At 45.2% G+C, this 15,724-nt stretch overlaps 1 protein-coding gene across 3 annotated transcripts; it reads right to left on the bottom strand.

The window, feature by feature from the left end:
* Window positions 1–1,684: 1,684 nt before the first annotated feature.
* LOC123449561 (glycerol-3-phosphate dehydrogenase [NAD(+)], chloroplastic) lies at window positions 1,685–15,031 on the bottom strand. Of its 3 annotated transcripts, XR_006632024.1 has the most exons (10): window positions 14,673–15,031; window positions 14,454–14,590; window positions 14,182–14,287; window positions 13,901–14,102; window positions 13,647–13,734; window positions 4,892–5,039; window positions 4,655–4,804; window positions 4,429–4,578; window positions 2,047–2,120; window positions 1,685–1,963 (listed from the first exon to the last, which is right to left on the bottom strand). XR_006632024.1 is itself a non-coding variant. In XM_045126818.1 (9 exons), the coding sequence occupies exons 1-9, from the start codon at window positions 14,937–14,939 to the stop codon at window positions 2,106–2,108; spliced, it is 1,263 nt and encodes a 420-aa protein (XP_044982753.1). In that variant the 5' UTR covers window positions 14,940–15,030; the 3' UTR covers window positions 1,685–2,105. The 3 variants fall into 3 exon arrangements, 2 of the variants coding, with proteins under 2 accessions (XP_044982753.1, XP_044982754.1); XM_045126818.1 differs by having other exon boundaries at window positions 1,685–2,120; window positions 14,673–15,030; XM_045126819.1 differs by having other exon boundaries at window positions 1,685–2,120; window positions 14,450–14,590; window positions 14,673–15,029.
* Window positions 15,032–15,724: the final 693 nt, after the last annotated feature.

Genomic DNA, 15,724 nt, shown 5'->3' with positions numbered 1-15,724 from the left:
ATGTTGGAACCAGTGACACTAGGATATGGAACCTTGGGTCCTAATATATTGATTTCATTTTCTTATGGTCTAAATGGATCATTTTCTACGTCTAGATTGAACAACCAAGAGAGTTATAGATGGATAAAACTTGTCCGTAGTGAATTTCTCCAATATATTCCAGATATAGACAATATGGTGTACCAGCATACATGAGTGAAGGCCCTCTAGTTGTAGTCTTAAGCAAAATCTAGCATTACCAAAAATCCTTCATCTTAAATTTTGTCTTTAAATGATCATGCCATTCATCATTGTAGGAATAATTCTTGTGTGTGACGAACATGCATGGGTAGTCATCCTTGCGTATAAAAAAACCCACTACGTCAGTTGTATCAAAATATGCTGACAACAATAAGTCAGAGGATGAGAGGTGGGGTTGATGTGGATTGGGATGCGGTGAGGAAAGGCGAGGCGGCACCAGGGGATAGTGGGAGGAGAGCATGTTTCTAGCTTTATATGTTGGGCAATGTCAGTGCCGGGTAAACCAAGAAAAAAATGGTTAAACAAGAAAACAAGATAGGGAAGCACGTATGTGGGAGGACAAACGGAGAGAGAGACGGAATAAACATATGTGCGAGGACAGACGAGTTACGCATGCAACCACATCCTAACCTAGCCGCCGCCACAACTACAACCACAACTACGGTCCCCCTCCTCTTCTCCATCTGGCAGCCTCGTCGATGGAAAGAGGAGCGGGGACCCACCATCTCTTTTTTGGTTAGGTTTTTACTTCTCCGACGACATCGACAAGGTGGTGATGACAAGACGTGTGGGAATAAGGTTTGGGACCCGCCCGTCTTTTTTTTTTTTTGATAGGTTTTTACTTCTCCAGCAACATCGACAAGGTGGCGGTGACGAGGCGCGTGGGAATAACGTCTTTCCGATCTTTCCCTACCTCAACGATGTTCAATCTAGCGCCGACGAAGAGCCCATAGGAGTGTGTCCCCAGATCTATTGGTTTCCTTCGGATCTTGGCAATTCGTGTCTTTCAAGGAAAGATTATGGCGGGCTATGACAACTTTGACATCTTCTGTGGTTTGGCTTGGGCTGATTTTTTCAACCCTTTTGTGCTGATGGTGATGGATTGCAAGCCTATTCTGTATGGAGTGATGCTCCACCCGATATTGCTTCAACGATTTTCAGATCTTGTCTCAAGGGGTGGATGTCTATAGCGGTCTTCAAAGCCTGATATAGTAAGGGCATTCACACGTGTCACCTTTCTTTGCTGCAGTGCAATTTTCAATCTCAGCCTTCTCAGACGGGCAACGTACAATCAGAGGAAGAAGACTAATAAATGTAAATTTATTTTGTATTGGTCGTACATCCAGTTGCCTTTGTTTTCCTCAATATTAATCAAATCTGATCTAAGATGTCTTCATTAAAAAAAGATGGGCAGAAAAAAATTAACATAAGATAAAGCTTTCCATCTTTTTTAGGTAGTAGTGCAGTACACTCTATTTTCTTATAATCCCTCCGTTCCTAAATATAAGTCTTTTTAGAGATTTTACTAGTGGACTACATACGTATGTATATATACATATTTTAGAGTGTAGATTCAATCATTTTGCTTTGTATGTAGACCCCTAGTAAAATTGATTAAAAGACTTATATTTAGGAACGGATGAAGTAACAAGGAAATTTCTTCTAAAAAATGGACTTTTCATCCAAAAATAAACTCAAGTCATGTCATGAATATGAACCAAGTCATTTCATACAGAAGAAAATAAGAACTAATATCTATTCCTTGACCACCTCTTTCTAAAAGTGATGAAACCTACAACCTTGATCTTGTTTTGGGTAACCAAACATGGAGCATTGTTCCCATTCAATTTCGGGTCCCTATAATGTATATCCTCAGCATTTGTGCGCACGAATGTGCATGAAAGCATAGACTTTCCATAGGAGTGCAAAATCGGTGATATATCTGAAAGCAATCATTATGATTCGACGCATTGATGAGAGAAAATATAGTTGATCAGAGGTGTGAGAAAAACATATGGAACATACAGCTATTTTAAGTATGGCAGAATAGGTCCAGTGGTTCCATTCTTTTGGATTGGTTCCTGTTAGACTTCCTCCACCTGTAAACACAATTTTCACAATTCATCATTCACTCACCAGTAATGGTTATAAAACTCATTGAAATGTAGGTAGTTTTTTCTTAGCTGGAAACTTAGGATAGTTGCAAAAATAAGCAAACAGAAGTTCAATAATATGATCGCAAATGGTAATTGCTGGAAAGTCCACATCAGTATAGCAGGCAAACTATGTGAAGTTTACTATAAGCTCCATTTCAAAATGTATGGCTAATTTTATCAACAAGATTAGTGAATATACAAGGATCCGTCTAAAGCATACATAGCATTGAATATGTGAATATGGTCCAAATAAATAGAGAAACATATGGTTTGGGTCCCTCAAGTATCCCATGTATTTCCGAAATAAAAGACTGCAATTTTAGAGTCTGTTTTTAGACAGGAGGACGACTTTTAGGTTGGATTCGACCCCCTCCCCCCTTCTGTCCCTCTTTAAATACCCCCCCCCCCCCCCAGTTATTCGTTTTATGGTTTGGGCTTTTGTTTGGTTGAGGTTTAGTGTTTGCTACTCTTTGCCATAGACACGAGAGTCGACGAGACCTCCTATACTATGCGTCATTGAAACCTCAATACTTCACATCATATCAACAATTCAGATTTAATATCTCAAATTGTTGCTTGTTCTTCGGTTGCATGCAGGAATTAATCTTCGCGATCAGGTTGACTGTGTTTCCAGCACCGTCAATAACCATATCGGAGTTAGTTTAGTTGTTGCTAAGGCGCACCGTCGATTGTTCTGTGTAGTTGGATCGTCTAAGTCTCCCCCAACACAATGGGCTCCTGAGTGCAGCTACGCCATCAATGGGCATAGTTACACCATGGGGTACACTTTGTTGCACTCCAAGAAGATGCTAGGAAGATGTGGAGAGGGCAATTGGAATGCTCCAAGCTCGTTGGGCTAGTGTGCGCTGACTTGTAAATATGTGGGATCCCGAGGCACTATGGGAGGTGTTGGCTTGTGTGATCTTGCACATCATGATTGTGGAGGATGAAGGCGATGGTATATATAATGTTGATTTTGAGAAGCCGGGAGAACATGTCCGCCTACCAAAACAGGAGGCAGAGCATGTTGCACATTCTCTGGAGATGCATCGGCAACTTTGAGATCGAGAAGCGCATCAACTACTCAGTGATCTTGTAGAGCATTTGTATATACATCATGGAAACCATTAGATTTGTGATGTCATTTGAATATTATGTTTATGTACTTCAAATAATATTTATGTTTGAATTATGTATTTTTAAATTTGAACTATTTATTTCTATGTTTAATCTCTATATTTCTAGTATTCAACTAGTTTGGTAAAAAAAATGAAAATGAATTAAAAAAATGAGACAGACATTGGGAGGAGGGAAATGGGGCCGTCACTGGAGGGGAAGTCAAATGCGGATCAACCTCCTGCGACATATGGGGTCAAACTAGGCACTTGCCCTTGAGAGATGCCCTTGATCAATTGTCATTATCGAAATGTTGGTAATGCCCATAGTAACAAAGAACATCGTTGCATGGACACATGTGGAAGGAGATCTGCTTCCGATAGTTGGACAATATGTTAACAACTACTCAATGATCTTGGAACGACGAAGAGGAGTTTTGGTTGCGTTGAAGAATGGTGGTACAGGGTTTTTCATGTGTGTCGGGTGTTGAAGACTTGCAGCAACAGCCTTGGCAGGAGGGGGCGGCAACACAGGTGGACAACATTTTTGGGGGTGCTTCCCGAGTACCGAGCCGCGATCTCTAGGGTGAAGCCCAAGGTCTGGCTTTCATTGGTTGTACCTAACAATGGTCTTGCCAAGGCATTATTTTTTAGATCTCGGACTCTCTCCAGGGTGAAAACTCAAGATCCTTGATCGGGCGACGACAACGCTTGTGCATTATTTCCTACTTGGAGGCGTCGCTTCTGAAGAACCTCTTATGTAGTTCGGGTGTTGTCTTTGGTGTTTATTAGTGTGTTGCTGTTGTGCGTGTTTCAACACCGCGACGGGGTCTTTGTTCTTATATTTCTCTTTTTTTTCTATTTTTTGCTCTTGGTTGTGTGCATCCTTGATTCTTTCAATGTCTTGTTGATGCAGAGGCTGGGTGTAATTGGTATCTTCACGATATTAATATTCCTTTTATCAAAAACAAAATGAAAAAAGCAGATTCGAGAAGTTGTTCATAATATTGAAATAGAAAACCATCAGGGCAAGTTTTTTGCACGACAGTTCCAAAATGGTAACAAAAGATGTATATTTGTGAGAGGAAACAGTTCATTAGGAAGAACTGGATCAAACATGAGGTTGAATGACTGACCTGTGGAAGATTCATTAACTCCATAACAGCCCTCTTTGGAGTTAATTCATTATCAATTATACGTGCTACTGCTGTCAAGACTGGCAGTTTGACGTTATACTTCTGAGCTAATGCGATGACAGCGCCAGCAGTTGACACACCTTCAGCAACCTGAAGTGGGAGACAATACACTACTTACTAACCATACAGGTGGTATCTCAAAGCAATAGAGGGGAATATTACAAACCTGATTCATTGAATTCAAGATCTCATCAAGTTTCTCGCCTGAACCAAGACGCAATCCCACGTTTCTATTCCGTGAAAGATTGACAAAACATGTAAGCATGATATCACCCGAGCCAGATAAACCAGAAAGGGTTATTGGCTTTGCTCCCATCTGCAAATCAACAAGTTGATCCTTTAATACAGTGGTTTTTTGGTTTTATAGATAATACAGTCCAGAAGATAAACTACTACTGCACACCTTTGTCGCCAACCACCGAATTTCAGAACAGCCTTGAGCAACAAGGGCAGCCATACAATTATTTCCAAGATCCATCCCTTCTACAATACCTGCTGCTATTGCAAGAACATTCTTAAGTGCGCCTGCAATTTCTACCCCTGTAACGTCACTGAAGCATCACAGCTCACATTTAAATATTTTTTTGTAATATTCGAATGCATGGCTATAAATCAATGCATAACTCTAACAGTATATGTTATAATTCATCTTGCCGGTCTGAAATCTTAAAATAAAGCACAGTAAAATTAGTTAAGATAGCTACTGGAGAAGAGTTTTTTCAGTGCGTGCTACATCAACTAAATAACTACTCAAAACCCAGTGTGCTATATCAGCTGAAGCTACTGCTCAAAATCCACCACTACGATGGATAGTAGCCAACGGATGGGCGTCCAGAAATCCAAAGCAAGGCTACATGGCACTCCAACACACAGCAGCTTCATTTTCTTTTCCTGAATACGGAAGAGATCTTCGTATCATTCCGTTCCAAGAAGGAAAAGTTTAAACTGCCGTCTTACGGCTCTACAAGCATAGCAGATTCTTGAACACGTTTGCAAGAAAACACGAGAAACTGCTCTAGAAAAATACAAAAGCCTACTCTCTAACTACATGAAGGAAAGCAAGTATACATCTGACAAACCACACTCAGAAAGGAGTTGCTCTAGGCTGGACAGGCACAGATTAATCGAATATACCTCTGGTCTTTCTATAGCTACTGGCTTCGCTAACATGGGTGTCTATTGTGAACCTTGATTCACAACGGGATAACTATGGTGCTGAAGATAGCCAGATGGCATGGCTGTGAGCGATTGGGTAGACATAGGTTTAGATGATAGAATAACTTGGGGAAATAGATTGATCGTTCTTGCTTTCCTCAACCGCAGATACATAGTATGTTTATACAGTGGAGCCTAGGCCTTACTAACACAATTGGTCTTCTTAGACCAATGCTTATATTTACTCCTTAGGGTAACTACAACGCAGATCACCGAAACGGACCTTTGCGGGCGGTTTACGACACGTGTAGGGCCTTTTCTTCCTTAATCTCTACTCCTATAAAAAGCTCACTTGGTGATGATGGTGTGTCTGCCATTTTGCAATCCCGACCATCGGATCGACATCTAACGCATCCGAGGCGATCTCTGGCACTTGAGCAAAAAGAAGCCCACTGGTCTCTATCTTCCAGACCGATCCAAATCCATCCACATCTACCTTCCTCCAGCCAGCCATTGAAATCTGGCGCGATGGCCGCTGCTGCTGCCGGCGCCGTCCTCCCCCAATGCCTCGGATGCCTCCTCTCTACCGCAGGAGCCACCACCACCACGGATTCCCCTCCTCCGCCTCCTTTCCCCGTCTCCGACGCTGTCGACCGTACTTGTGGTGGTTGACAACGTCGGAGACGGGGAAAGGAGACGAAGGAGGGGAGACAGTGGTGGTGGTGGTCCCGCGGTAGAGAGGAGGCATCCGTGGCATTGGGGGAGGACGGCGCCGGCAGCAGCGGCGGCCATCCCGCCAGATTTCAATGGCTGGCTGGAGGAAGGTAGATGTGGATGGATCTGGATCTGTCTGGAAGAGAGAGACCTGCGGACTTCTTTTTGCTCAAGTGCCAGAGATCGCCTCAGATGTGTTAGATGTTGATCCGTTGGTCGGGATTGCAAAATGGCAGACACACCATCATCACCAAGTGAGCTTTTTATAGGAGTAGAGATTATTTGTATAGTCCTTCCTCATAGATCCCGTGGATCGACAAGGCTAGATGTGTTCGGTGAGAGTAGTGGTATGTTACCTTATCCCGTACTCGATGAGTTCCCTCCGGTGACCGTCGTGAGGTGGTGACGACGGTGGGGAAGGAGAGAGAGATCCGGTAGTGGCGGTGATGGACTTCCCATCGCTTCAGTGCTACCCTCTGGATCGGATTAGGGTTAGGAGTGGGGAACTAGTGGCGGCGGCGAACCTCGTAACCCGTGCTATGGTCCCCACCTCCTCTACATATAGCATTGCGCGACAGGGGCCCACCAGCCTTGCTTGGGCTGGACGCCCCCGATCAGGGCATGAGTCAAGGTCCAATGGGCCGTTGGGCCCATTGGGAAAGAGGTCAATCTAACATTCTCCCCCTTGATCTCATCATATATTTTTAACTTTACCTGTTTCGTAACAGATCAATGCATAGGGCATGTTTCATCGTCACGGCTCAATTGTCGATGGAATCAGACAGCCACAATGTACCTCTCTATTTTTGAGATAGATTCTTTAACCTTGGGCCCTTTGTTGTCCGGAAATATTAGACTATACCATAAAACCCATGTCGACTATGTGTTCTCCGAACACACTGGGCGGTAAGCCTTTGATAAGCAGATCTGCAAACACTTGTTTGTTGCTTTTATGCTTCAAGCATTTTTCCATAATTCCGGACTTTCTCCTTCACAACACGTAACTCTTTGTCAGTGTGTTTGGCATCAACACTTGACTCGTTGTGACAGGAGCGAAAGAACTTAAAATGGTAATCGTCGTTGTCAACCATTATCCACTCCGGGTACAGGTAGCCTTAACCACGTTGCCCGTCCCTCAGCCTCATATCAAGCTATAACATATCATTGCATCACATTGATGACAATCGTTTTACTCATTTGGAGATTTTCCACACAAAACTCCGAGTATGAAAGTTAGCGACAATTGTGGATTTCGCTATACGTTTCACAAGTCCTGCCTTTGTACTCACAATCTTTTGAGAGCACTTATTTCTTTTAGCATGAGGCCGATATCTTTGACTCCATTCCATTGATTTATCTATGGACTGGAAATTGCCAAAACAACCCGGATATATACGTGAACTGTGTCACGGTAATATCTTGAGCTTCCAACAACTGAAGCATATGGTACCATATCTGTTTACAATCTTTTCTTATTAACTTTTGGAACACCATAGTTTCCACTTCCATTACCCTTGACTATAAGAACAGGCGTAGGTTTTCTCGTATGCATACTTTAGAGATCTTTCTTAGCATGTCCATGCGACATTTCTAATACCCCCTTTTATTCTTTTGAACTTTGAGGACAAGAACTTCTTTTCTCCTCCTGCAGTAGATTGACATCACCACTAGCAAGTAGGACACCATCCACATGCATAGGTATTGGGAAACGAATTTCCCATTCTATAACTTTGCATGAATGCAATTGTCCTCTCATTTTCTTTGCACAAAAATTTTCGATTTAAGTCATGTTATTACGCATTTACATATTTCCTTTGGAGTCACATTTGCCTTGTAGACCCTTCATAAAGCCTATGTTAGTGAAATTCAAATGATGGAATTTCACTAACATAGACTTTATAGTAGTCACAAGTATCTGATTTTCACATTCCTAGAGACCATCAAAATCTCAGGTGCTGGCACTTCTTTCATATGGGGTAGTCGTTGCTCTGTCATTGCCAAGAGGCAATTAATTCTATAGTCACCCATTTCCAAAAGGCAATAGGTTTTACAGGGACCTGCATCACAAGATCCCTTGTAGAGCTAACAACAGGTGTTGTATAGGTCATACAACATGCTCTCCCAGATTACTCCATCTTCACTGAAGAAATGGCGTATCTTTAAACTTTCTTCTTTATGGCACTTTAAGCACCACTGTTGTATTCCTTAGTCTGCTTTCGGAACTATAAAAGATCCAAAAATACAATTGTTTCTTTTCTTTAGGGGTATCATAATGACGGTATTCAGATGACTGTCGTACTCCCCTTGACAATCATATTCTTCACTAATGGATCACTTTAGATGCATAATGTGCATCACATCATCTAAAGTACAGAGGAGTCATGAAATACATATTTCATGTCTCTTTCTCCCCCTCGAAATGTGGCAAGAACTTTTCTGCCACAATTTCGAAACCCATTCATAGCTCTTGTGAAATGAGGAAACTTCGATTATCTAGCTCATTCATCTTATCACTTCATGTAAAATGAAGTTATAAGTTAACTAGTATGGGAGTACTTTTTCCTCATTTCATTTCAGAAACTCAACAGAGTTCTTTATCATTGTCTCTTTTGCAAGTCACACTTGCATATCATTCTTGTCTTTAGGTTCGTCTGTTACTTTTATCCTTTCTGGATTTAGTGATTGCATAATGACCGTTACACATAAGGTGTACGGTCGATACTAGGAAAGCTTCATAGCTACTCCATAGTTTTCTCCCATAGTGGGACACATTAACCACACATGAGTCATCATAACTTTCTCCTGTCATACAGGATAAGACCTTTGCCAAAATTTCTCCCGCCATACACGGATTGTTGACATAATACAATGTCAACTTTATCCGGTTACGCAGGCATTCTTCCCAGACTTTTTCCCGCCATGCGGGTAATTCCCTTTAAGGGACATCATAAATGCCATAATTGGCTCTTTTGACTGCATCAAATTCAGAAATAAATCTGAATTATCTTTGACACACATGTTTGATCCGACGTTGGTCAAATTAAACATGCATGTTGCTTGTTTCATTTCAATCATGTTGACTGAAAAAAGGAGACTCCATCATAGAGAGTACATGAAAGACATTCGTCAACCAAGACTCTCAATGATCTATCTCTTTTCTTTTCTTGAATTAATATCCAAGAGTTCTTTTCTTTTGAAGCCATTCTTTAGAGAGAATTTATTCCCTCAAGTTATGACCTTTCTTTTCCATCTTTCGGGTCACTAGTACCCAAACATTCGCTTTCATGAGTGAAAGCTTGAATAACTTTTAGTCCGAGAAAACTTAGCCAATAAACAACGGTAATGAGCATAAAAATAACCCTACGTTGGTCTGATTAAAATCATGCACATTAAACCTTTCTGGAATATTCTAAATCACCGTTGTGGCAGAATTAGAATAAAACATCATTCTTCTGCATTAATTCCATATCACCGTTGGGCAGAAATAGAAATAATGCATATAACTCATAAACAATGTGATGATAGTATTTCTATTGAACAACTTTGCTAAGAAATAATCATCATCATCATTAACCATATGCATTTCTTTATCTGTGCTCCGAAAATTGATCACTTTGATACAAAATTTATCAGAGATTTAAGCTTTAAACATAAGATGACTCATACAATTATAGTATTGTTATCATCAACGTTGGTCAGAAAATAACAATACCATATTTAACTTTAAAACAAACATCATTCTATTGTCATAGCGGAATCTGTTTGAATCCTATTTCACCCACAAGGGAAAAACTTTGCTAATAACAGTTCTTCCAATTAAATTTTCCCGTTGGTTTCAATTTAATTGAAGGACTAAACCTTTTTACTTTGCAGCGGAAAAACGTGAATAAAAATTCATGCACCTTTACAGAAAAAAATCTGGTAAAAATAAAAACTCATGAACTTTATTTTCCTTTTATAAAATCCATGAACTTTTCTCTTTCTGAAAATATTTCTTTTATTTTCAAAACCTTTTATTTTTCTTTGCAAAAAAAAAATGTTACTATTACAGAAAAATATTCTGTCATAATTAAATATTCATGAACTTTATAATCCCTTTTATAAAATTCATGAACTTTTCTTTTTCTGAAAATCTCCTTTTATTTTCAGAATCTTTTATTTTTCTTTTCAGAAAAATAATGTTGCAATTCTGCATAAAATCACAGAAACTTTGAACATTTTCTTTTACTTTTTCTAATCATGTTTTCGTAGGAAAAAATTCCTAGAAAAAACCTTTGAATCTGCCTTAATAGACAGAAACTGAAAAACCCCTTTAAAATAAATAAATGGCCGGCCAAGCAACCTCGCTCCCCCGGCCTGGGCCAGCCTTCCCTTCGGCCTGGGCCGGCGCTATCTTTCTGGGCCGCGGCCTGGCTGGCGCTAGGGTTTCGATCCTGACCGTCGATCTGAATCGAACGGCCGGCCGGTTCTTTCGCTTGAACAAAAACCGGCAACATCAGGGGTGGGGAAACCCTCGATCCATTCTCTCCCTCCCCCACGCGTCGTTCTTTCTCCTCCCCTCGAGCCGAGAGCAACGACAAGGCCGGTCTTTCTCTCGGCGAGCAGCGCCTGTGGTGTCCGAGTCACTGCCTCGCGCGGCGGCCCTCGAGCCCCGCCGAGCGCAGCGCGCCGTCGCCCATGCCCCTCCTTTCCCTCGCGACGAGCACCTCTGTGCTCTCTGTGCGGTGGCTCGCTGCCCCGCCGGAGGGTGCTCGGGTGGCCTACCGCGCCTTCTCCCCTCCTGCAAGGTGGGTTTGGCCGCCGGCAGCGGAGACCATGCGTCCCGCGCCGCGCCGCGCCCTCTTCTCGGCGTGTCGGCCCGCGGTGGCAGAGCACCGTGGCCTCTCCTTTCGCCTGTCGGCCCGCGGTGGCAGGGACTTCTCCCTCGCGCGGTGGCCCTCAGGTCCCGCCGAGAAGCCCCGTGGCCGTGGCGTTCGTCCAGCGCTTCCTCCCCTTTCTATTTCAGAGAGAGAGAGAGACACTCACAATGCACCGTGGCCTCCCCTTTCGCCGGTTGCGCATTCCCTTGCGGGGAGCGCGTCGCCGTCGAGTGGGTTGGCCGTGGTGCCTCTTCTCCTTTCGTTTTTCTTTACTTGTCCCGAGATAGAGAGAGACCCAATGAACGACGGCGCCGTTGCCCCTCCTTTCGCCGGTCGCGTGCTCCCTTCCGGTGAGCGCGCTGCCGTCGAATGGGTTGGCCGCGGCGCCCCTTTGCCCCTTTGCGAGCGTTTACTTTTGCGTTTTTCTTTTGTTTCCTTTGCCGTATTTTTGCATGTTCCTCTCCTTCTTTTGTTTGTCTTTTTCAGATCCGATCCGATTTCTTTCTTTATTTTTCTTTTGGATCTAGGTCCATTCTTTGCCTCCGAGGAGGTAGGTTCTTCTTCCCCACACCTCGGCTTGCCGATGCGTGTGGGGATCGAGAGGAACAGGCGCGGCCTTGCGGCGGCGCTTCTTTGCCGAAGAAGACTCCGGTGAAACTTTTCTCTTCTTAGAACTTTGCCCTTCTCGGGTTCATATCGGGGATGGGGAAATCTTTTCTTGTACATGTTTCAACCGAAACTTATCTAAAGCCTCGTGGCTCATGATACCATTGATAGATCCCGTGGATCGACAAGGCTAGATGTGTTCGGTGAGAGTAGTGGTATGTTACCTTATCCCGTACTCGATGAGTTCCCTCCGGTGACCGTCGTGAGGTGGTGAAGACGGTGGGGAAGGAGAGAGAGATCCGGTAGTGGCGGTGATGGACTTCCCATCACTTCAGTGCTACCCTCTGGATCGGATTAGGGTTAGGAGTGGGGAACTAGTGGCGGCGGCGAACCTCGTAACCCGTGCCATGGTCCCCACCTCCTCTACATATAGCACTGCGCGACAGGGGCCCACCAGCCTTGCTTGGGCTGGACGCCCCCGATCAGGGCGTGAGTCAAGGTCCAATGGGCCGTTGGGCCCATTGGGAAAGAGATCAATCTAACACTTCCTTCTCCCGACATGTCGTATGACGATAACCCTTCTCTTGAGGTGATAACGAATCTTTTGGTGTCCTTGGGTGTCTTGGGCTTTTGGGGTCCGTCTTGGCGTCGAAGGGAGGCAGGCCGATATATGAACTGACTACGGTTTGTGCTCTCTAGGTCCTAACTGCGGGATCACATGGTCGTATACTCGTATTGTATCCCTTAAAGATAGGTATGACACTAACCAAACGAGGAGTGACTATATAAAGGAAGTACTGACCCCCACCAAGGGGAGGGAGATACACAGGAGCTCATATCCTTAACCTAGCCCAGCAGATAGGAAAGCTCCATTCAGTTGTATTCATCGATAAAGATAGGTAGGCACGACTAAACCTGATCATTAGTCCGGACGGGCCGGGGGCTGGGCTTGCAAAAGCCCAACCTTCTAACTGCAAGCCCAAGCCCGGCCCGAGCGATGCTTCTCATCACCTCCACGTTTAAGCCCGGCTTGAAGCTTGAAAGCTCCGCCCGAAACCATGAAAAACAGATGGTCGAGCCCAGGCAGAACTGCCTTTTGGATGAAGCTTGATCCTGCCTGGCCTGGATTTTTTTGGCCGGGTCGTTGGGCCAGGCTGTGCATGCCCAGGTCTAGGCAGGACGTGGAGCTATTACCCATCTAGGGGGCTGAACCTGAGTAAACCACTGTATCAGCATCATCGCCGACGAGATCCCTTTGGGCACCGCCCCTCTCTTTACATTTGTTCCACGACTACCTTCAGATCGTGAGATCGACAGACTATTATTCATCCAACCCTAGATACATGATTATATACTACTCCCTCCGCCCCGAATTAGTTGTCTTGGATTTGTCTAGACAAATCTAAGACAACAAATTTGCGTTGGAGTAATAGATGCTTCAGCCTTCCTAATCAATTGGACTCCTTAGACCTGTGCTAATATGAACTCTCACCTTAACACCTAGCCTACGAAATCTGCTAGCCGAACCCTTCTCTCTGCTTGGACTCCCTCCTGGTAGTCCACAACATTTTCCTACATGAATAACTAAATCAATTGTCCACAGGTGGGCAATATAGATCCTCTTATGCAAAAGAAATCTCAAAGTTGTTCATAGTAAGTGGTATCCTATTATTTAATCATGTAGTAGCAGATAGTTTTGTGGCTGAAAAGAATACTGCGCAACCAAACAAACAATAATCGTGATTATGACATGCATGCTTTTGTACACGTTTTGTGGCTGAAGATTATCATAGCGTCTAAAGGTGAAGTATTAGGTATAATTACCTTGATGTGCTTATCCTCAAATTTGATGACGCTAAGAGCTGCTGAACAGCACTTGCCAACTTTTTGTCTTTGGATGCCACCACCATAGCTGCAATATTAACTTGGATAACTATGCAGTTCTATTTACAAACAGATTCCAAAACGTGCTTGGAAAGTCAAAATATTCTTAAACATAAGCAACATGAACCAGATAACTTGGTGTCACAAGAAAGCACAAGAGAGTATGACAAATTTTTTTGAAAAGGAGAACTAACCTGTTGGTAATTTCTCCATCAGTTCCACTGCAAAAGAAGGTCCTGACAGAACAATAAATGGTTGGCGAGGATTTCCCAGTGCGAGAGGAATGATTTGCGACATTGTCCGAAGGGTGTTAAGTTCCAGCCCTTTGCTAAGTGATATGAATGGCAACTTTGGATCAACATATGTTGAAATACTGCCAAGAAAGGATGAACTGAACTGCCAGGAAAAATATCAGACTCCAAAAAAGAAGAAACCCTCCTGCAAACCAGAGTGCTTCATAAAGAAGTGTTAATACCTGAACAGGGACAGCATGGAAGCAGAAATCAGCTCCTGCTAAAGCTTCACTAGCACTAGTTGTTGCAACAATATTTTCTGGCAAGCTGTATTCTGACAAGTATTTGCTGCAGTGGAGTGAAAGCAGAGTGTTACATACAATGTTTTTTGGCTGTGTGCATCAATCAATCAATCAAATGGTTTGCAACATTTTCCTTACGAAGCGAGACACATAGTCTTTTCATGGGGAAGTATCTGAATGCTACTAGTAAGGAAAGCAACGAGGTTACCCACGAGTTGACATGGCGGTCGTTGATGGAGCGGCAGACGAGGTCATCCCGGAGCAGCATGGCCACCTCAAGGCCGGGCTTCTTGGCTGCCACCTGCGCCGCCATCGCCGTTCCGAACGAGCCCCCTCCAAGGACCACGACCTGCAGTTTCCTCCGACGATCAGATCCCGCAGATAAGTTTGCGGCCCCAACGGGTTGAAGCAAACTGAAGTCCTTGTGTCACCTTGCGCGTGGTCTCGAGGACGTCGCTGCGGTTGCGGCTGCGCCAGGAGCGAGACCACCGGACGAGCTTCTCCCACGCGATCCGCACCACGCGGCGCCGGTCCTTCCGGCCGCTGCGAGAAGGGGCCTCCCCCTCGTCCGACCCGGCATCTGGCGGCGGCGCGTCGGAGGCGGCGGCGCAGATGGGTGAGGCACGGTGGCGAGCGGTGGGGAGGCGAGGGCGAAGGATTGGGGATGTGGTGGGGGGAAGGAAGGCGGCGGTGGCCATGAGAGAGGGCAGCGAAGGGGGGCAAATGGAAGAATGGAAGGTGTTTGGTTTTGCTATCTTATCCGTTCCCGCCCCTTTCTCGATTTCTCCTTTTGTCGCTCTGCGTTCTTCAGCTCTCAAATGGAGTCGGTACTCAAATACCAATATGAAAAAAAATGTGTGCGTACACATACACACAGGGATGCAGGGCGAGCGGGACTGCCCGCTAAGAGCATCTCTACTAGAACCCTCGAACCCTTAAATCCAAAATCAGTTTTAAGGATTGAGAATTGATCATTTTTGACACTTTTAAGGGTTGAAAAACAGAGGCAAAGACTAGAACCCTCAAACCCAATCCTTATAGCCTAGTTTTGAACACTATGAACATGCACGCGGAGGAACAGAGGATACAAAAATGACTTCAGCCGCGGAAGAGCTCGCGCTCGCGCTGCCTGGACGAGGCCGTCTCGCGTACCGCGCGGTGGAGCTCCGCCGGGCGCCGCGGCCCTTCTTGGCGGGCGGCCGCGGCAGGCGCCGCGGCGACGGCCGCGGCTGGAGCGCGGGGGGCGGGGGCGCGGCGGCAGGCGGCGGCGACGGCCGCGGCTGGAGCGCGGGGGGCGGGGGCGCGGCGGCAGGCGCGGCGGCTGGAGCGTGGGGGCGGCGGCAGGCGTGGCGGCGACGGGCGGGGGCGCGGCGGCTGGAGCGTGGGGGGCGGGGGCGCGGCGGCTGGAGCGTGGGGGGCGGCGGCAGGCGTGGCGACGGCGGGCGGGGGCGCGGCGGGCGCGACGGCGGCGGTTGGAGCGCGG

This window comes from Hordeum vulgare, chromosome 4H, assembly GCF_904849725.1.
Source record: "Hordeum vulgare subsp. vulgare chromosome 4H, MorexV3_pseudomolecules_assembly, whole genome shotgun sequence".
Classification (NCBI taxonomy): domain Eukaryota; kingdom Viridiplantae; phylum Streptophyta; class Magnoliopsida; order Poales; family Poaceae; genus Hordeum; species Hordeum vulgare.
Note: the sequence above shows the minus strand (reverse complement) of the source record. Positions and strands in the feature narration are given on the sequence as shown.